Source organism: Sceloporus undulatus, chromosome 3 (assembly GCF_019175285.1).
Source record: "Sceloporus undulatus isolate JIND9_A2432 ecotype Alabama chromosome 3, SceUnd_v1.1, whole genome shotgun sequence".
Lineage (NCBI taxonomy): Eukaryota > Metazoa > Chordata > Lepidosauria > Squamata > Phrynosomatidae > Sceloporus > Sceloporus undulatus.
The window spans coordinates 44,486,692-44,509,962 of NC_056524.1; the positions used below are offsets into that span (position 1 = coordinate 44,486,692).

At 37.5% G+C, this 23,271-nt stretch overlaps 1 protein-coding gene across 2 annotated transcripts in view; it reads right to left on the reverse strand.

Annotated features, from left to right (window-relative positions):
• LOC121927096 (ABI family member 3 binding protein) overlaps positions 1 to 23,271 on the reverse strand; it is a 168,986-nt gene that overhangs the window by 131,955 nt on the left and 13,760 nt on the right. For both annotated transcript variants that reach the window (XM_042460648.1, XM_042460647.1), the window contains exon 2: positions 8,641 to 8,820. In XM_042460648.1, coding sequence (XP_042316582.1) covers positions 8,641 to 8,820 — 180 coding nt within the window. The remainder of the gene's footprint in view (positions 1 to 8,640; positions 8,821 to 23,271) is intronic.

Below are 23,271 nucleotides of genomic sequence, written 5' to 3' on the forward strand. Positions count from 1 at the left end.
TGTTTATTTATATTTCCCACCTCTCCCATGGATCAAGGCAGGATTACATCATTAAAATGGTACATAATACAAAATACAATAAATAAAACACTAATATTGAATTAACCAACATTCCTATTATTTCTCTAAAATAGCAATTCATCAATTAGCCAACAATCATAGTCAAAAGTGGAGCAATTGTCATAACCTTTTATATGGATAGCAGAGGCACTAAGGAAACCTCCTAGTGAATTGTGAAGATGTGCATCAGGGGAATATCAAGAGTGTCTTGATGTGCCTCAAGCTCTGCCAGTGCACTTTGAGACTTCCTAGCTCATGTCCAAATGCACACTGGTACCATTATGCATTGGTCCTGTTGTGCATTGGTCACTTTGGTGGCTCCTCTAAGCAGTACTGTCACGGAAACCCCTTGCAGCATATGGACATTGTGAAACTGCCCACAGATGTTTGTCCACTTATAAAAATGTCGGTCCCTTACTGAATTCCAGCCCTGGAATATAAACCCTAGGTACAAAGTTTATTCACACAAAGAAAGTGTACAATGTGAACAGCAGCTCATCCTATGTATACAAATTTTAATCATACAAAAATCAACCTGCCTCAGCAAAACTTTCGTGGACTCAACCAACATAATTTTTTCTGGGAACACTGCTGAATATTAATACATATACTTAGAACTAAGGCCTGGTAAGTTGAATGAGACTTCATAAAATTGCAGCCATAGTCTCAAATTTGAGAGTGACCATTTCATGAATGTTTGAAAATGTGAAAGGACAGAAAAATTTTATAACTCAGTGGACTTAGCTGAACAAGTTTATGCATGGAACAATATTGTTGTTCAAGAGAGATACACTACCGCAGACAATTCTGCACATAGCAGCAAATTACTGTCTCTATTACAGTGTTAAACATTTCCCCTTGCCTCACATATGTGACAAGATCTTTTTGGGGGGGGGTGAGTTGTGCACTCATGTTTTAATCCCAAGCAGAAGTCTGATACCTCAGTGATAATATGCTCATGTGGACCTATTGAGGTAAGACAAAAATCAGAACACCATTGCACAAAAGTAGCCAAGGAAGAGCTCCACATTTTCCAGGAGGCTAGTACTAGGACACATGTAGCTGCTGTCAAAAGCAGAACTTCCATAATGTTTAGTAATAGATAACATGGTAAATGATCTCATCATTTTCAAATTTTCTTTGTTTTACATACTTGACTGCTTGTTGTGAAAGGTAAATATTACATGGGAGCAGGGGGCAAGGGAGCAGATAGTAGAGGTATAGCTTTATTTGGTTGTTAGGAATTAATCAATTTATTTTTCTAAGTCCCCATTCTGTAACACAAGCATGTAATTTCCTCAATAATAGAGATATTTCTTCCTTTTTTGTAAGGAGGAAATGGAGAATTTATCCTGTGAATATCCCAGTAAAATTGCGTAACTACGTGTAATGATTTCACATGACATCACACAAAACCCACCATTAGCAATAGCAATAGCAAGTACATTTCTATATCGCTTCCAGTGCACTTAAGCACTCCCTAGGTGGTTTACAAAGTGTTAACTAATTGTTTCCAACAATCTGGGTACTCATTTTAGTGACCTTAGAAGGATGCAAGTCTGACTAGAGCTTGAGCCCTGGGCTGGTATTGAACTCGCAACCTTGTGGTTTGTGAGTGAGTAGCTGTAACCACTGCACAACCAGGGCATTAATGTGGTCACAAAGAAGCATTAATGCACATCTTTTTACCTTCAGGATTTCAGTGACAATGCATTTCTGATATAATTTTATTTCTGCAATTGCATGTGAAAATCATTCGTGCAATTACTCGCCATTTCCACTTCATTTGTGGGATGCTTTAAATGCACTTTAATCTCTCTTTAATGCCAAAATCAGCCCCATTGTGATAAACTCCTAAGATAAGTTATTTTCTAGCCATGCTCTTTACAGATTATACATTTTTACATTCTAATAGGGCATATATAATTGTTATACTATAAAGGGATGGGATTGGCTTTATATATTTTGACTTCTTGCCTATATGTTCAAGGGAAGTTTACATACACAAGTTTTACATACACAAGTACAGGTAAAGCATTTATCCTGAAACCTGGTATACCCACCACCACCAGATATTTTGCTATTGTCACTAAATGAGACCTTAAAAATATGTCTTAAAACAGGAGAACATATCCTCTTTTTATGTCAGTTTCTCATTGTAGATTGGACATCTGCTCTTTGACTGAATCATATTGGAAAGATCAACAAAGCTCTTTCCTTTTGGCACCTGTTTCAATCATGTTGCTGTCCATAACATAAACACAGCAAGAGGCTTTGGAAGCTTGTTCTGTACTTTTAGAACTTTTTTTCTGTTATGATGAGTGTGATGACACTATTTTTTCTATTACTTCTGCAATAACAATTTGCACACTTAAAACTTCTTTATTATTGTCATTCTAATTTATCAAGGCAAATCTATTTCTTATTATCATAAATCCTGCTATACTTGTAAATTGCAACTGGGCAAAGTATTGAGAATTGTTTATGAAAGCTGTGACTTATAAATCTTGCTTTTTTTCCTCCTTTCCAAATCCTTGGGTTGTATCCAACAGTATCTCTGTCAATGAAACCAACACTACCAGTAACATACATTCTTCATCGCCCCACAGCACTGGTTCTGGTCTTCCTTGGTGGGGCAAACTCAGAAGGTGGTGTTGGGGAACTCCTATTCAACTCTCTAGCTGTGGAGTCCACAGATATGGCTGTTGGCCATTGGCCTGTGGAACCCCACAAGGTTCTGTGTTGTCCCCTGTGTTACCTAATATCTACATAAAACTTCTGGGAGAGGTAATATAGAGTCTTGGGGTGCAATGGCATTCAAGGAATTGTAGTTGTGTGATACATTTAGCCTTCTCTATCAGAGAGCTCTGGTGCCACAACAAACTACAATTCCTAGAATTCCACAGCATTCAGGCATGGCAATTAAAGTGGTGTCAAACTGGATTATTTCTGCAGTGCAGATACAGCCCAAGTTAATAGCCAAAGGCCACTGTAAATAAAAATATTGTTGCCTGCTAGCAGCAGGAGACCAGAGATGGGCCAGCCTAGCTTTTGGTGGAAGATAATGCCACAGCTTGAAAGCAACCCCCAAGAAGACTCTCATGTGTCTTCATCAGACAGGCCTGTGACAATATTGGGGCTGGGAAAAAGCTATTCCTCAAGGGTCATAAGGCTCAAGGAGTCTCACAGAAGTTTTTTTTTCTTTTCTTTTTTAAAATTGGACCCAAGCAGTATGGATATAAATCAGGCTCTAAATATCTACCATGTCCCCCTTATTCATCATTTTTTATTCACCTAGAAAGCCCCTAACATTGTTTTTTGTGAGTTTTGCAGGCTATGTCACTGTGTTCTAGAAGAGTTTATTCCTGATGTTTCGCTGGTATCTGTGGCTGGCACAGATGCTGGTGAAACATCAGGAATAAACTCTTCTAGAAAATGGCTACATAGCTCAAAACCCCCCACAAAAAACCATGGATGCCGGCCGTGAAAACTTTCAGTCCCTAACATTGTTTGCATGTATCCAACAGGGTTCTGCCAATGGAAGATATACTACTAGCCCATCAAAATTTCCCTCTCCTATCAGTCTCTTAGACATACATCCAAAGTACTGGAGGAGAAGAAATTGTTATTGGCCCGGTACATACCACCAAGAAGCTGTGTCCAGGTGGTGATTCTAAGGTTAGAGACTGTGCATAATGGTGGCCTCCCATCCATACAAGGGCCACCATCATGATGTAAGCGATGTGTAGTGTATAGACGTCGCTGCACATCACTTGCATCACAAGTACGCCAATGGCGCACTCATGAGGTCCGCACAGCATCTGAAAAAGAACCTGGTTTTTCTGGGTTCTTTTGGGGGTGGAGGGATGTTGTGCAGTTTGGCTGCTGTGGCCTCCCTCTGTAGGAAAACTTCCGCCTCTAACCTGCCCTTTCGAGGCGGTATGTTCCAGGCCATTGTTGGGATTCTGAAGGAGTTTTCATGGGATGAAGGGGGGAAAGAAGCTGCACAAATGAAAGTCTGCTCATGCACAGGTACAAGGATATTACTACATGTGGCTTTTAAACTGTGATTAGACTCAGCAAAAAGCAGCTTTGGAAAAACTTATCACACCACAATACTTCTGAATCATAGCTGCTGTGTTCCTCAAGCTTGGTTAGGGAGTCCTTGTTCACTGACAGGGGAAAATACACTGCCAATGAGCTCTAAATTATGCTAGTCCCCAGGTGCAAAAAATTGTTGCCAGGGCAGTAGCAATATTGGCAGTTGGATGGTGTCAGTGTCTCCTCTTCTTCCCCTGTCCCCCCTTGCACTTGCTATTCCCAAGCATACTGTCTTTAATTTTTTCTATCTCTTTCTTTTTTCTTTTTTGCTTAACTTAAATTGCAGGAGCTGAGTTCCAGAATTGTGTGAAAAAGTGAAAATAAATAAAAAATAAAAGTAGGAAAACCAAAAAGGAATGCTGGGTAGGGCTCTGGACAGGTAAGTGGGGTTAAGGGGGAATCAGAAAGAGAATGTGATGGGGACAGCAGCTCTAGTTGCATGGTTGTCAAGATGTGCAATAATGACTATTATTTTGCTGTTGTGTGCCTTCATATTGTTTCCAACTTATGGTGGTGTTTTCTGGGGATGAGAGTGTCTGACTTGTCCAAGATAACACAGTGGATTTTCATGATGAGCAGGGAATCAATCCCTGCTGTCCAGAGCCATACTCCAATGTTCAAACCACTACACTACACTGGCTCTCAATGGCTATTATACAAACAGGTATAATTCCATATTCATTGAAAAGTGTGATTGAGGTGAGGGCCAGGCCTATGCAGTACTGTCCCGTCTACTCATATAAAAACTTTTGTTTTGCACTTTAAAAAAACTCATATTCTTTGTAAGTTTTGATCTAGCATGATGTTAAGAGATGTGTGCAATGCCCAACATGTTTACATAGAATCAGCAGCCTAACAAGCCCACACCAGGAGTACAAAGATTTAAAGTTGCCCAAAATAACTAGAGGGTATTTGAAAACCTCAGACCAGCTGCTTCTCTAACTATGAACATTTGTCAGATATAGTCTTGCAGGCAACCACAGCACCTCTTTCATATGTGCCAACAGCTTATTTTAGTATTAGCAAGCTTTTGTGTATTTTACTAATCTCAAGGAACTTCAACCACAGAGTCATTGCCTATAGTAATTTGTTTTAGAAATGAAGAGAAGAAGAAGATCCATTACACTGCAGAAAACAAATATTCATGGATCTTAAAATATTCTTCATTTTCAAAATAAGCACTCTATGGGGTATATTAAGCAATTCCTTTCTCTCTTTATACTGGTTATCATACATTCCAAAAGCAGTCCTTTTCTCTTCAGTTGCATGAAAATACACATTTTGGGCAGGAACTATTCACTTACAGTTTTTAGCAGATCAGCAACTACTTCTACAATGTGTGCAAGGAAATGTCTTTAATGGGTGAGAGCGTCTTTTTTTAAAGGGTTTCCTGGCTGGGCAAAATGTTTTAAGATATAGCTGTGGTTTAAATCATAATTGCAAAAATGTGGTACATCTTTAGTTTATAAGAAAATAAGTGTATTCTGAATTTATCAAGCCATGGACATAGAAACTCTCAAGAATAGCAAAACATTTTGTGAAGGTCATCAGCAACTGCTTTGTTGTGTCTAGATAGAATAGGGAATACATAGCTCCCCATTCCAAACATTAGTGTAATTTCATTAACTGTTTATTTTGAATCTTCTCTGTTACATGAATATATTTAATTACAGCATTCTGAACAATGTGGATAGGCTGCTAAATTCCTGATGCTTTTCCTCCTTCATTTTCCTTTCAAAAAACCTGGTATCTAAAATACTGTAATATCCTATCACGTATAGTTTAACATACTAAAAGATTAAGGAGACAAACCATTACTTTTAGGTACTGTTATATATACTGAAATCATTGGCCTTGAATAACCCAAATCCTTATTCGCATTATGGCCTATCTGTCATTTCATAGCATAGCTCTAAAATGGAAAATTACAGCTCATGACACAAACAATGTAATTATAGTCTCTACAGAAATACTTTAATCCATAAAAGAACAGAGAAGAGCTGTACAGTTCCTATTTAAGCCAGCATTCTGCTTTTGAATGTGTGAAACATTCAACAACTGATATATGCTTTTGGGTACTGGAGATGATAACTAATAAAAATGAGAATTGTTTAAAGAGGAAAGAGGTAGAATCAATTTTGGAACTTAAAACTTTAGCACCAAGGGGTTTGAATGAAGATTTGGAGATACAATGTTTAATATAAAATTCTAGAATAGATGGTTATAACTTGTACATTTTAGACTGATTGCAACAGCTAGGTAAAATAGACCTGAGTAATTTTGGGGACAGATTACATCATATGTCTTCTCACTGGTTCCCTTTGATGAAGCCATCTCAAAAATCCATAAATATGAACCCATTGGTAAATCTATTTGTATCAGTATCACATACATAATAAATGTGTTTTTGTCTATTTTGTAATAGCCCCTGAAGAAGACCAATTGGTGATAAGGCCAAAACACATTGGGCTGTTTAAGAAATAAGTTTTCAACCATTGCATGGCATGTGGGACTGTCTCCTTTCATTCTTCCACTCTTGAATCAAGGGATGGTCTGGGTAAAAGTGTAAGGAGGGGGCATTTTGCTATAAAATCTGTTTTGGCCCACGCACCTTTTCTGGAGGCAAAAATGTATAACAGAGCTTCCTTTAGCATGCTTACTCGTCTGTGTCCAATTTGCATGATACTCAACAGTATTTTACAATTGGCCACGCATCAGTTGACAGTGCATTGGTCAATCCCTTTCCCATCTAAGACCAGATTTGCTGACAAAAGGGTGTGGTCACTTTTGTGCAGGGATACCTTCCATGGATACAAACTAGTACATCCAAATGAATTCTAGCCAGAAACAAATTTTGTTTTTTGGAACTCATGTGTTAAGTAAAATAAACTCTAGCAGCTTCCAAGTAATTTGGCCCAGTTTACTACCATTTTATCATCTCCATTAAGTCAGTACACTGTTCTACAATCTTATTTCCTTATATATCTGAATTATATTTTTTTCAAATGTTATCTTGATGCACAGCCTTATTATCCCTTAGGTTATTCCAGATCAAGACATTACAAACCTTTCCAGCCTCTTGGTAATCACAATAATCTCATGTTCCATGAGACATGTGATTTGAATTGTCTTCCCAAAATCTATCTTAAGTAAATAAATACTGGTATGTTTTAGTGCAAGATATAGGTTATATGAGACAGAGATCATCTTCATAGAGAATAAACACATCTGAACCAGACCTGCTACGCTTAATATGATTAATTTCATTTGTTTCTTTTTCTTTGAAAAATCGAGCTCTGTCAACTGTTTCTTCTTTATCTCTTCCTAATGCCTTTGTCAATTAATAAATGTTCATTAATAAAAATGTTAAGTCGAAGGCTTTCATGGCCGGCATCCATAGTTGGTCTGTAATGTAGAATCTACATTATCACAGCATACTGATGCTGTATTTTCTCCAATGTGTTAGAACAAGCTTGAGGAACCTGAAGTTCTCAATTTGTTGCTGGGCTACAGCTCCATCATCATGCTTTCCCACACTTTGATTGGGACTGATAGGCCTTCGAAAACTGGCAACATCTGACAATGCCATAAGTTACCCAGCCCTGTTTTAGAAGAAGTAGAAAGCATATATTAAAAGCAGATGCCACTAGAAGCTACTTGAACAACCACCACATTTCTTTTTACAAAAAGAGAGTTATGATTTTTCATTAAATAATATATTATTAACCAGATTAATCTTGAAATGAAACAATAACACAATATATATTCAACTGAATAAGCCAACTATTGTTGATGATCTAGAAACTGTTTATAATGATGGTCCAAAAAATTTCTAGATCATGAACAATAGACTTGAAGGTCCAACTCCTGCTCAGTGTAGGACCTGTTATTACTCTTGAATAGAGTAGACTCATTGAATCAATGAGATTTATCTAGAGTAGAACCATTAAATCGTTGAATGCAAGTCAACACACAGATAAATCTCATTGATTCAATGGATTTACTCTACTCAAGAGTAATTACAGGTTCTACATTGAGTTGGACCTTAATGGCCCAAAGGACCCTTCTAGCTGTATAATTCTAATATTCTATGAATAGGATTTAAGTCTCTGAGTCTAAACATTTAGATTTGCATTTATGGATTATAACAAACTCATATTTACATGTCAACAAATAATTGACTCACATGATACCCTTGTTACAGAGCTGTTTGGGTGACATTCAACATTTTGATTGCATTAGGTTTGAATTAGCCTCTTTCATTTATATATTCAGTGTCTTTGGGAAACATCAGTAACTGGAAATGTGCAAACAATAAAAAATAAACAATTCTGAATATACAGACATATCTGTCACTTCTGAAATGTCAAGTTTCCTTTTCTTTAAAACCTCCCATCCACCCCTCTCAAAACCACAAGTAAATAAGTTTTCCAATCCAATAGCCATCTCTCCAAAATACAGTTTTGCAAATTGCCTTACCAACTTCAGTCATGTAAGATTTTCCATCTGATGGCAGAGAAATATACTGGTTAGAGAAGAAGCTGCTGCCATACCCCAAGATGAAGCCTTCCAGTTTGGTGCTTGGACTGGGTCGAATATATCTCATGCATATTCCATCACTAGTCACATTGATCTGAACTTTCAGGCTTTGTCTTTTGACTACAAGGGTAAAACAAAAACCACATTATTAACTGAAGCAGCATAAAACTATAATCATCAATATATTTGTGTGTGTGTATTTGTTGTTTGCTGGCTTCGAGTCAGCCCCAATTCATAGTGACCTGTGAATGAGACATCGCCAAGGTACCCTCTCCTCCATATATATGTTTTTTAAGAAGAGATTGTCAACCAGGGATCATATGCACTTTTTTTTAAAAGAGTAATCTTTATCTGTACTTGGACTTGATCTGTACTTTTTAAAATTCCTCTCAGTATGAAAAATGGAGAAGTTTAAAAAACACCAGGGCTTTTGTTGTAGCATCTGCTACATCAAAATGGCGCCCCCCGTGTGGATGGGCACCGCCATTTGTTATGGACTGGGTCCGTAATAGGGTTGAGGGGCGTCCGGAAGGGATGCCCCTTCTCAACCTTACTATGCCCCTTCCTAACCCTAACACGCCCCTTTGGCGCATTTGTAATGTGCCATTATTTCCTTTTCAGAAAATTTGGTAACAGAGGAGAAACAGCATAGCAAACAGAGAGAGAAGGGATGGGTTCCTACAGCACAAAAAAGAAGGGCAGTTTAACATGTTTCAGCAAGCTTTTTATTCAAAACTGACAATATGTACATGTGAAATGAAACTATTATCTCAGGTATATCTTGCATAAGAAAACAAAAACATTTATAACCTCCTAGAGATCACTTGAAGTCTTCTTCCAAAATGCATTTCTTACACAAGTTTCTAGCTGCTATAAAGGTCTGTTTCTAGGCACTAGTTCACTCCATGCATTTGAGGAAGTAAACTACCACCAAAACTTATGCTATAACTTCTTTCTTTCACTCTCAAAGGTACAGCAATATCCCATTGCATACTATTTTTTTGTGTGTGTTTTTCATTTTGGTGGCCAGATTTATAGATGCTTTTTAAAATGCTGGTAAAATTGGTGAGGCAGCTTTACCTGATTCCTCCCCCTTTTCTCTGTTTTGCTATTTTGTAAGGAATTCTGGAGACAGCCACTATTTATCTTGCCTGATATAGGTAAGCATACACAGCTACAGTAGGATCAGAAAGAGGAGAGCCATTCTTTCCCAGCTGAAGCTTTTATCAGTTGAAAATGTTCAGCCATGAGATTACTAGCATGCTTTCAGAATCATATACAAGAATACAAAAATAAATAAATAAATAAATAAATAAATAAATAAATGTATAATTCAGAGGTAGGAGGAAGGGGTAAAGATATATCATTATGTCCTCAAGTGTAAAAATATCATTAAATACCAAAGTCAGTATCATTCGTGCCAAAGTATTTCTGACATAGTTACAAAAGTTGGACAATGAAAAAAAAAGCTGACAGGAGGAAAATCAAAACTCATTTAAATGTTGTGCTGGAGAAAAGTTCTACAGATACCATGGACTACTAAATTGACAAATGAATGAGTCCGAGAACAAATAAGCCTGAAATATCACTATAAGTCAAAATGACTAAATAAGAGCTGTTGTATTTTGTACATATGAGAAGATGAGATGACTCACGGGCAAACATGATAATGCAGGTAGTCAGGAAAAAGGAAGATTACATTACACCTGGATAGACTCAGTCAAGAGAGCCACCATGGCATAGTCTTTGGACTAGGACAAAGGGACCCCAGGGTTCAAATATCCACTCAGCCATGGAAACCATTGGGTGACCTTTGGCTAGTCACATACTATCAGTCTCAGAGGGAGGCCATGACAAACTCTTTCTGAACAAATCTTGCCAAGAAAACACTGTGATTGATTCACCATAGGATCTCCATCGGTTGGAAATAACTTGAAGATACAGTCAGCCCTCTGTATCCATGGATTTTTTTTTATCCATGGAGTCAAGCATCCACAGCTTGAAAATATTTTTAAAATATATAAATTCCAAAAAGCAAATCTTGGTTTTGCCATTTTCTATACTAGATATCATTTTACAATGCTGTTGTATATAATGGGACTTGAGAATCCATGGATTTTGGTATCCATGAGAGTCCTGGAACAAAATGCCAGTGGATACCAAGGGCTCATTCTATACAACAGCAAGACTCAATCAAAGAAGCCAGAGCCTTGGGTTTGTCAGACCTAAGCAGGGCTGTTGAAGACTGGTCTTTTAGCAGTCTCTCATTCATAGGATAGCCATAAATAACAAATAATGGCAAACAGCAACAACATTCATTTAAAAAGTGTTCAGCCTTTAGATTCAGCCTTGGTTACAGTCCAGGCATAGTTCTTACAAATGGACAAGATTTTGGCACAATCTATAGAAAATGTAGCACTGGAGTAATGACATATAACCCTTAGCTCTCTGCCATGCCATCTTTAGAAATATTATTTTGGCATTTTGCTATATAGTTATTTGCTCATCTGTCATACTAATTAGACATATTTCCCACCTTATACTCAAAGGGAGATATAATCAATACAGACACCAACAGAAAAAATGCATACATTTGTAGGAAGTTGTAATGGAATAAAATACAGCAGGATATCAGCCATCATCACTAGACTGCATTCTCACTACTGCATTACAAGCTTTGGGGCATCAAATCTGGTTACTGTTAATGCTATTTGAATTATTAATCATTCTGACACATTGCCCTATACAGCGCCAATGTTATAATTCCCAGTAACATTACACCATCTTGCCTAGTACTTACATAAACATTCATACTAATTAAACTATATTGTCAGATACACTACAGATCACTGGCAACTGCTTGCTATTACTAAAATGACAGATACTGGATTGCTTTTCTGAACAATGCTCTTGTCACAAAACAGGTGTAATTCAATCCACCTCTAACAGCACAATTCTTCACTTATGTATATTCCCAGGTAAACTGGCAAAGGACTGCAGCCTACACATCAATCTATTGGCTAGAAGCATAGGAATACGTAGTGCTTAGTTAAATACTGAAATCAGGTTCTGAATTCAAGCCAAAATATACTCATGAGTGCAGCACTTCTCACTGTAATATACTTTCTACGTAATGTTCAACTGAGAATTGTAAGCAATTCCTACAAGTGTGCACACTTTTATGTACTAAAGAAAATGATAGGACAGTTTGGTACTAGCAAATCCCTGCAGTCATGGGGCCCTAGTTGCCATTATGCTGGATTTCATATGAGATGTTACAGAAAATGCCAACCAATGCCATTTCTTGTTGTTCAGAAGTTAAACCAAGGCACCACAAATGTACAGTCTTCCATTTTATCCCTTTGTATTGGATTACTGTGAACATTGACCAAACAAATAAACTCCTCAGATTCTCAAATGTTCCTTTTTGCCAAAATTAGAATTTTTGTTTGTTTGTTTGTAGCTGGGATAAACATCACAGGCCGTTGCAACTCATGCCCACTATATCTTGAGGGGTGAGGGCACAGCCCAAAAAGTTAGATCCAAGAGGTCACGAGAGGCAAAGCCAAGTACATTTACTTTGTATATATTCTGTGATCTTGCCTTGTGACCTGGCCCTCTCTTTTTATAAGAAAAGAAAAGAAATTAAATAGTTGCTGCAAGAGCATTTTGTTACATTCCATCAGAATCCTTCTAAGGAAATTATCACATTAGCTTCACTGCCGGGATAGACCCGGGAAGTAACTTTCTTAAGGCAGATCTTATCACATTCACACATCACCAGGCTTCTCCAGGCTTGTCCCACATCTTTTCAAGAATGGGAAAATTCTGTTCTTGAAAAGCTGTGAGAGAAGCCCCGGTAGCATATGGCTGCATACTGCCTCGCGAGGGGTGAATGTGATAAGATCTGCCTTAAGATAGTTACATCCCAGATTTATCCCAGCAGCAAAGCTAAAGCGATAATTTCTGAACAAATACAGAACAAATTCTGGCAACAATTCTGGAGACCAGGGTTCGAATCACTGCTTGGAAACCCACTGGGTGACTTTGGGCAAGTCTCACTCTCTCAGGCTCAGAGGATGGTAAAGGCAAAGTCCCTATGAAGAAACATGCCAAGAAACTCCCATGATATTTCACTATAGGATCCCTACAATTGGAAACAACTTGGAGGTACATACAACAAAAACAACAACAAAGCAGATGATGAAAACATTGAGATAGTTCAAGATTTTCCATTCTTTCGCTCAAACATTAATCAGTGGATACTGCAGCCAACAAACCAGAAGAAAACTGGAGGCTAGTCTACACAGTAAAAGTACTAATTCCAGCAGAATACAATGCAATCTGGCTTCACATGATTTGCAGGAGTTTGGGTTGTTTTAGTGGGGGGAGCCCCAAAAAACTCCTTAAACTCTGCATGAAAAGACTTCATGGTTTTTACTAGAGTATCTACAGAAATGAAAATCATTGCACATGTGGCTGTCCATCTGCAAAGGCATGGATTCGTTTGCCTGTGCATTTTTTGCAGAGGGAGAGTGGATAGATGTGATTAGCAATGAAGACTAGTCTTGGTACTTGGAAGGGCAGCTATTAAGGAACTAGACAAGATCCTGAAGTGCAAAGATATATAAAACCATGAACAAATGGGTCCTAGGGCAAATCAGCCCTGAACTGTCCTTAGAAGCCAAGATGATTGAACTGAGGCTGTCATACTTTGGCCATATCATGAGAAGACATGACTCACTAGAAAAGGCAATAATGCTTGGAGAGGCAGTATTCAACGAAGCCACAGCCCTGAGTCTGCAAGAGCAGTGGAGGACAAGGTGACTTGGAGGTCTCTTATTCACAGGGTCATCATAAGCCAAAGTTGACTTGGTGGCAGTTAACAACAACAACAACAACAACAAAACCATGAAGGCACCCAATACCATCTGATCTTGGAAGCTGATTAGGGACAGACTTGGTTAGTACTGGGACAGGGGACCACCAAAGCCTACCAGATGCTGTAGGCTATATTTCAGAGGAAGGTAATTGGAACCACATTTGACTATTTCTTATCCAAGAAATAAGAATGTATGAAATACATGAGGTTGCCATAACAGGTGACTTAAACATGCATGGACACACACATACACACAAGGGATTAACTTGTTGCCATGCTATCTTGGCAAAAGGAGCAAGTAAATATTTTTGACAGGCACTAATAGCTCTCATTCCTCAATAGTCTCCTTCTGAAAAGTGGTAACTCTATAATAATAGGAGGTATCTACTGTTTTATATAACAGTTTATTAGCATCTGCTCACTTTTTTGGAACATATGCAAAAACAACTAGTCATTAGAAAGTTTTAAAGACATTTAGACATTAAGACATTTGTTCTGGCATGTCATCAAATATTGTGTCTTTAAAATATTTCAGACTGTTTGCATCCCTCAGACCTTCACTTTGAAACTTTAAGATCATGTTGAGCTGAAGAACTGTATGACCTAGAGAGAAATAATTCACAGCTGAATAAAATGAAGTAAACCCGTGCGCAAAGCTCAGTACAAGTCATTACTGAATGTAATTGAATTTATGTCAAGTTGTATATCATGCAAACTTCTATAAAAGGAAAAGGGGCAAATTCCTTTTTAATCTCAGCACTGAACTTGAATAGAGCATTGATTCTCATCTAAAATACAGTTTGCAATAACTCATAGAATCATAGAATCATAGAATTGTAGAGTTGGAAGAGACCACAAGGGCCATCCAGTCCAACCCCCTGCCATGCAGGAAATCCAAATCAAAGCATCCCCGACAGATGGCCATACAGCTTCTGTTTAAAAACCTCCAAGGAATGAGACTCCACTACACGTCGAGGGAGTGTGTTCCACTGTTGAACAGCCCTTACTGTCAGGAAGGTCCTCCTAATGTTGAGGTGGAATCTCTTTTCCTGCAGCTTGCATCCATTGTTCCAGGTCCTGTTCTCTGGAGCAGCAGAAAACAAGCTTGTTCCCTCCTCAATATGACATCCCTTCAAATATTTAAACAGGGCTATCATATCACCTCTTAATCTTCTTTTCTCCAGGCTAAACATCCCCAGCTCCCTCATAGGGCGACTCAGAGTATTGCTTTTCATCTGATACTATGTACTGCATAATTTTGCTTTCTTCCTACAGTTTTTAAACCTCAAAACACCTAAAAGTCTCTCCTCTTTTCATAGTTAACTACTGACATGTTATTCTATGCTGCAGGTATAAAAATTGAAATTTATACACATTTAACTAGTACAGTTGGCCCTTCTTATACACTGATTTTTTTATACATGGATTCAAGCATCCATGGTTTGAAAATATTAAAAAAAAGTATAAATTTCAAATATGAAACCTTGGTTTTCCATTTTTTATAAGGGACACCATTTTGCTATATTATATTTAATGGGACTTGAGCATCCACGGATTTTGTTATCCATGGGGGATCTGGGAACCAAACCCTAGCATATAACAAGGGCCCACTGTAATAAGTTACAAATCACTTAATTAGTGTATATTTGTGGAATTTAGAATTATACTACATATGTTTACATACTGCATGCTACTTTGGTCTCATAGAAAGTGTTCCAATTAGCTAAGTCCTGAATGGCTAGCTTTGTCTATGGATTTAGCTTTATATTTTTGTAGGCCTTTGCATCTGAATGTAAAATTAAGCAGCTGATTACCCATGGGAGAAAATTATTATCACCAAAAGACATTGCTACAGAGCTTATTGAGGTCACTAGCAAATCTTTCACTCATTTTAATGGAACTGGCTTACACTCATTGATGAGGGAGAATTTTGTATTTTCCAAAACCAGCTGTGAGTGTCGACTATCTAGTTAGGACATAAAGAACAAAAGGGACATCTGCATTGTTTGGATGTCACTATCAGTCCATCTGTACAATTCCTGTGAGAGCTGCTGAAACTAACATGCTAAAGTTCTGCACTTTTTATTTTCCTCTCTTCTGTTTAATCTCCAAAGGTCCCTATTGTACTACTGGGGAAGAAGAAAATTAACACTGCATGTCAAGCCCGTTAACAATAAAATTTGTTTAATTTACTGAAAGAAGTAATCTTTTTGGTTTAACTCAACAATTATTCTGGCATTCTCTGCTGGTTTGTAATACCATATCTGACTTAAATGTTGAGATGTCCATGTGAAATCTGGCATGTACATCCAGAGCATAATTTTACATTTCAAGTGGAAATCTCAGTTTTCCCACACATTTGCAAATAAGGAAGATCTTGATATCTGTTACATCTTTATGTGCCTTACTCAGCCTTGAGAAGTTCATTCATACATTCAATTATGCTAGGTGCAAAATTGTCTCATTCAAAAGTTACATCTAAGTTATTCATAGTATTCATGCATGATAGTTACTTGCAGGATAATGGCTAACCAAACTTCTAACATTGAATCTATGCCATATGGACCTGTGGCAAATAGAACAGTAGCAGAAAATTTGACACACCAACTTACACTAGCTCAAGGTAAAGCTAAAATATCTGTCTTCTACATTCAACAATATGGCATGGTTTCATCTTTTAAACACCAAAACCTATTTAAATACTTCTCCAAATTATTTATCTACATATTTATTTTATTTATAACCCACCTTTTTTCTTGTACTGAAGATATAATCATATAGTGTTACTATATAAGAACTATGCAGAAAATTTCCAAACTCCAAATGAGTTCTTACACATTTCACATTTATAAAACAGAAAAAGAAAAATGTTCTGTCTTTTTATTTATCCATCCATCCATCCATCCATCCATCCATCCATCCATCCATTTTTATTAAATAGGTGATGAAAAATCAACATCAAAAACAAAACTAAAAACAATTACATGAATTATCCTGAAAATCAAATGTACAATTTGGTGTAAATCTTTAAACCCCTAAACTGTTTGACAGCTGGTTATCTGAAGGATCACCTGCACCCATTTGATCTTGTTATATATCCAGTTTGACAAATGTAAATTATAATTAAATGTTGTTGCTGCTGTTGTTGTGCACCTTCAAATCATTTCCAACCTATGGTGACCCTATGGCAAACCTATTATGGAGTTTTCTTGGCAAGAGTCAGAGAGAGATTGCCTTTGCCTTCCTCTAAGGCTGAAAGTGTGTGACTTGCCCAAGGCCATCCAGTGAGTTTCCATGGCTGAGCAGGGATTTGAATCTTGTTCTCCAGAGTCATAACCAAATGCTCAAGCCACTATACCATGCTGTCTCTCAGATAATTAAATAATAAATGAGACAGCATAATGATATCACATTATACTATTTACTGTAATATGATTACAGTAAATAGTAGAATCAAATAGCATTACATACTGTAATGATTTTGTGCTGTTTAAATTCTGTGAACCACTTCAAGAAGACTATGGGGTTGTGCAAAGAGCGGCTCCTTTTTGTGTCCTGGAAAGGATGCCATAGCTGTGGTGCCGCAGCTTTAAGGCATTCCTTAGGTGCTGCGTCATCTGGACATAGCACTGGAGGAGCGCTATGACACTGTGTGCTGTGTGGTAAGGCATGGGGCATCATGCCACCTTGAGGGTGGAGCCAGGCCATGCATTGTGTAGACACTACACCCCAACTCTGCCCCCAGCCAGCCTTTCAGGCCTGTCTGTACAGGGCCCATATCCTGAAAGGCTGCCTTAAAAGTCTCTCAATAAAAACATAAACAAATAAAAATACTTTGCAAAATTCCCTTTTGGCTTTCTTTACACCAATTATTTTATTAGATGTTCACAACTGCTGCAGCCTTAATATAATTACAACATATTTCCTAACTGAAACATGACTGACAAATAGTTATCCAATAATAGATACAAACAGCCTAGTTTATGGTATTTTTGTTGGTCTGCGTAAGAACATTTTAGGACAATTTATAAATCTGGATTCAGTTTAATGTGCTACAGTAATTTTAGTTCTCAATGAAATCCAGAAACTGTAGTATTGATAATCCCAGCAAGAAAAGAATAAAACCTTTGATCCTAGCTTTTGTCATCTTTAGAGTGTTCAGTTAAAAAGCAAGAGCCAAAGTAAGGTTGGTAAGCAATCAGATGCTGAGAAAAGAGAGAGAAAGAGGATGGGTTTTTCAGGTGTACCTTCAAAGCAGTTACTTCCCATCTAGATATTCTAGACTGAAAAGATTCACTCAGATGAATAAAAGAAAGCACACACTGTAAAAAAATGACTACTTATGAAAACCATGTTAGCACTTTTTAAAAACTGGACAAACAATTTTATGCTGCCCACATGGTTAAGATTTATTGCAGCATTATGTAAATAATCGAAACCTAATTTAGCAGTTAAATAGTAAAAATGCTATACATAATTATGCATCAGCACCCTTCCTTGTCTATTAGTCCTTCCAGTTATTCTTTTATGCTTTAAAAATACAAACATGGAGAAAGGTGGCCTTCTAATTCCAGTATCATTGCATTCAATTGTTAAGCTTACCCACAGAAATACATTCCTCAAATAATAATAATAATAATAATAATAATAATATTTATTTATATCCCACATCTCTACAAAATGCAATCGGGGCAGCTTACAAGATTAAAATATACAGTCCGAACCCTCAACCCACCCCCCTTAAAATACAATTAAACAGTGTAGAATTTAAAACATAAAACATACTTTAAAACAATACAATAACTGTGAAGTCAGAAGTCATCAATTAGATTTTCCTTCTAATAGCTGGAGAACTATTCAGGAAAGGCCTGCTGGAAGAGATCTGTCTTTATAGCTTTTTAAAAAGCTGTTTAGAATGGTAATGTGACGGATCTTGTCCGGCAGGCCATTCCACAATCTGGGAGCAACAACTGAGAAGGTCCTCTGAGAGGTCATAGACAGCCTACAAGGCTGTAACAAATTTTTCCCTGAGGATCTAAGTGTGCGGAGAGGATTATATGGAAGGAGGCGGTCCCGAAGATAAGTTGGACCCAAGCCATTTAGGGCTTTAAAGGTAATAACCAACACCTTGTACTGGGCCCAGAAACTGATGGGCAGCCAGTGGAGTGATCTTAGGATTGGTGTTATATGGTCTCTTCTGGATGTACCCGAGACCAGTCTGGCTGCCATGTTCTGAACTAATTGAAGTTTCCAGACCAAGCATGAGGGTAGCCCCATGTAGAGTGCATTGCAGAAATCAAGGCGTAAGGTTACCAGTGCATGTACTACAGTCTCAAGGTCCCTGACTTCCAGGAAAGGGCGCAGCTGGCGTATCAGCTGAAGCTGATAACAGGCACTCCTGACTGTCGCATTCACCTGATTTGTCACGTGAAGCGACAAATCTAGGAGCACCCCCAGACTGCAAGACTGCGAACACAGTCCTTTGAGGAGAGTGTGACCCCTTCTAGAACTGGAGGTTGTATCCCGATGCCTGGGTTCGGAGCCGATACCATAAGTACCTCTGTTTTTTCTGGATTCAGCTTCAATTTGTTTTCTCTCATCCAATCCATTATTGCCTTAAGACAGTCATCCAGTGAGATGAAAGAGTATTGGTCAATGCTGCATCCCAGCAAAAATAAACAGTAAGCCATATTTTAAAATATGGCTGCCCTACCTAACAAAGAAAGATTTAAGAAGAAAGTAAGAGGAGCAGTTATTGCTCAAAGCAAGAGAGAGAACCAGTTTTCAAGGCATAGTTCACCATGATCTCCCTGATACTGGTACGTAATTATTTACCAGCATGATGTGATCAATCATTTTTAGGGGTTCTTGAGCTTGGTTTGCCTAGCTGTACACTGGTACAGAAGAACTGACAGAAGAAATTTAAAAGCAGGCAAAGGAACATACCACTGTATGTAACAGAAATCATGACACACATTCACAACATTGTTTAGAAAACAGTTACCAAGGTATGAAAATAGTTCAGCTATTCTCAGCATAAAATTTCTTTGTGTTCCTTTAGAGATGTCCTGATTTAAATTCCACTACAAACCACTGGAGCATTCTCCTTACTCATCTTCTTATTAAACACCTGTTTTTTGGCACAATATCTTGCCACATGGCATTCATCTTATTTATAGGATACAGAGGTTTAGCAGCATAGTTTGACCCTCAGCATGTATTGTTGTTGTTCTTACTTGAACTAAACAGACAGCATGTAAAGTTCCCAACTTTACTACAAACAACAATTAGAAAACAACCAGCATAGTTCATTTCTGGCAAAGGACCTAGAACTTTCCTCTTAAGCAATTTTGTCAGAACCACGGTTGACCTTTGGAATAGGAAAATGGACTGCTCAAGAAATTGTTACAACTGTTCCTGAATGTCTCCTTCCATTTATGTAAATCTCATTGATTCAACAGGTCTCCTCTATCTAATACTAGCCACAGTTTATTAAGGCTGCTGCTCTATGAACTGATGATATCTTTGCCATATAGTACCTTCCAGTGGTGGCTATTGGGCTAAACATAAACAGGAGGGAACTCTCTGAAATGATGGGAAGAGCCTCCTCCTTCTTGGTCATGCCTGCAAGATTATACTTACTCGAGTCCCTACATTAGAATACTTCCAGTGTACACTAAGGAGATTATTGCACTGCTCTTTTTCGTCTTTCCCTCCCAACCTAGGCATAGAATGAAAACTTTTAAGCACGGATTTTATTGCATGCCTCTGTGCCCAGGCTGGAGGCATCCTGTACCGAATCGTGGCATCCTGTACCCGATTCAAAGTTCTCTGGCACTTTTTGAAAGAACTGAATTTTCCCATTCTTTGCAAAGTACAGGAAAGGTACAGATCGAGTATGGGATGCCATGATCTAGTATGAGATGCCTCTGGCCTGGGCAGCGAGATGTGAAATAAAATCTGTGCTTAAACATTTTCATCACGTACCTAGGTCAGGAAGGAAGGCTGAAAAGCGGCAGTGCAATAATCTCCTAATTCACTATTCTAGCCTTTTGTCACTGAGAACTAGATTCAAGCAGAGTCATTCTTAAATTATTCTGGGAGAATGTAGAAAGTATAATTATGAAATTCACATTTGTATACGTATGGAGCAAATATGCATGAATAATACTGAAATGTTTCCTTTTGGAGCCTTAATGTGTTTAGGTAACATTCTCTCATACCTATTTTGAAGAGCTATCAGCATTTTTTCAAAATCACCTGTCTTTTCACAGTGTTTTCCTTTTCAACATTTATTCTTAAAAGTTCACTTTATCTGCCCATAGTGTAACACTTTGAGACACATGCTGCATATATAATGTTTATTTTCTAGATTGAGAATTTGCCTAACTCAGGAAGAACTTTAACTATTCTACTGTTCCACTGCTACTATTAGATCTGTTTTTTCTCTCAAGATCAAATAATGATTACTTAATGATATATTTACATGACAAAGCAAGTAAAATCCAAATCAAAGATGAAAGATGGTCATCTGGAAAAAAATGACAAGGAACATTTAATGAAAAGATGGATGGTGTTGAATGTTCGTGCTGGAAAGCTGCTTTGAGCTGTTTGGGAAAGCATTATGAAGAACATATTTCTTACTGCAGACAAAAGAGAGAGATTTCACAGATATTTTAATTCATCTTTTGTGGTTTTGTGTCATTTGACTCTCAGGTTTTTAATCACCACAGTCCCTCTTTTTCCAATAATTAATGCATTTCATGGCAAATAACAAACATTGTTCATCCAAATGCCCCCTTTTCATCAACCCTCTTGTCTTCTTTATCAGGATCCAGGCTGCATAAATCCAACATTTTGGAAACATGCACAGTAGCTGGAAATCACAGAGAAGCAAAAAAGAAAAAGAAAGCTGTAGCTATTAAAATTTATTGCTTGCTACAATGTCTAGGAATTTTCTGCTGTTCTGACTGCAAGCACAGGTTGCACGTTTACTGGAATAAGGACAAATCTCAGTAACAATTTGCATATGATTACTTTTTTTCTTGTAGTCACACAAAATTGTATCCAAAGTATTACAAGAGAATATTTGAGACTATTTAATATCTAATTGGCCTATCAGTACAGCTGAAGAATATAAAGCCTAGACAGTATATCAGACAAATATGTTTTGTGGAGAGATAAACAGTATAGAAAGCATTGTTGGGGAAAACATTAATGTATACTCACAGTTCATAAAGTTTTATATTTCTTATAACTACTTACATAGCCATTTCTATAAATCTCTTTTTTGTACATCGTGGAATATCTTCTCAACTTATAGTGTTGATAACTTATCAATAGATGCTTTAAATATAATGTACCAGTTACCAAAAGTAAAGAAAAAGTAGAAGTTTGCATCTTTTATGAAGACAAGGCAGGTTTTACACTAACTCAGGGTGGCCAAAGTGCAGTTCTCCAGATATTGTTGGGCTGCAATTCCCAACATTGTTCACCACTGGCTATACTTACGAGGATTAATGGGAGTTGCAGGAAAACAAGTCTTCATCATATGCAAATCTTTAGGATCTTATAGTAGCTGCAGAGCATCTTTAATGTATGAAGATGGTCTATATTCAGTTCTGAACTGTATGGATGTATTTGCACAACACAAGCCAGGGGGGTCTTCAGGAAGCCTGATGTGAATGAGCAACATGGTACTTGATCATTTTTTTTGCACCAGGAGCAGCTAAACAATCTGTCAGCAAACCTCTGCTCCGTGTGTGTGTATGTGTGTCTTATCTAACAATGGGAACCTCCATTCACTTCTTCCTTCTCTTCTGACAAAGCAAAGAGAAAAAAATCCAGGGTTTATACCTGGATTCTTTCTTTAGTTTGCTAAGAAGCAAAAAACCAAAGAAAAGAAGTTGTCTTCTGCTAGACAATACAGTCGACACTTTGTAGTGAAGCTCCATGACTTAACTGCCAGTTCTGCAAGCAGACACAACCAAAGAGTGTGCATCAGAGCACATCCCCAAGGTTCTTGGGGGGATGTCTGGCTTGTTTTTATGAGGGCACACTCTCTAGAAACAAGTCAGCTTTCTCCAAATTATCACACTGCTCCTAATAGAAGTTTTGCTTTGAAACTTCTAATACCTTGGCAAAATCTAGAAAAACTATTAGTTTTGGCAAGGTATGCCTTTCTTTTGCTTTGTCAATGATCACTGCTGTTATAATAATCCTGGAATGGAAAAATACTATTCTTAAAATGATAAAACCGCAAGCTATTTCTATTTGAATCCTTCCAGGCAGCAATAGACTGGTAAAATGATCACATGTCAATGGATATAAATGTTCCTTAATCACATATTAATATAAATTTACTTTTACTCCATATTTGCAAAAGAGCAACCATGAAAAAGTTTAACAAAATCTGTTTTCCCACTGAATGTGCTCATACACAAACTGCATATGCTATATTCATCTGAGGCTATAAATGCTGGCTTGAAATGCATATGATTCTAGCAGCTGGAAGACATTAAACCATCTTTTCTCATTATAGAGACAATGAGTCCCAAGATCCTGGTGACCTGGCTTCTTATATAAACTGTAGGTAGAACAATGACAGTTGACACTTTGCCTTTCTCTGTATTATGTTAACATATAGTCTCTTCCTGTGAAATTTACACTTCAAAACTCTGTAGTCCCAA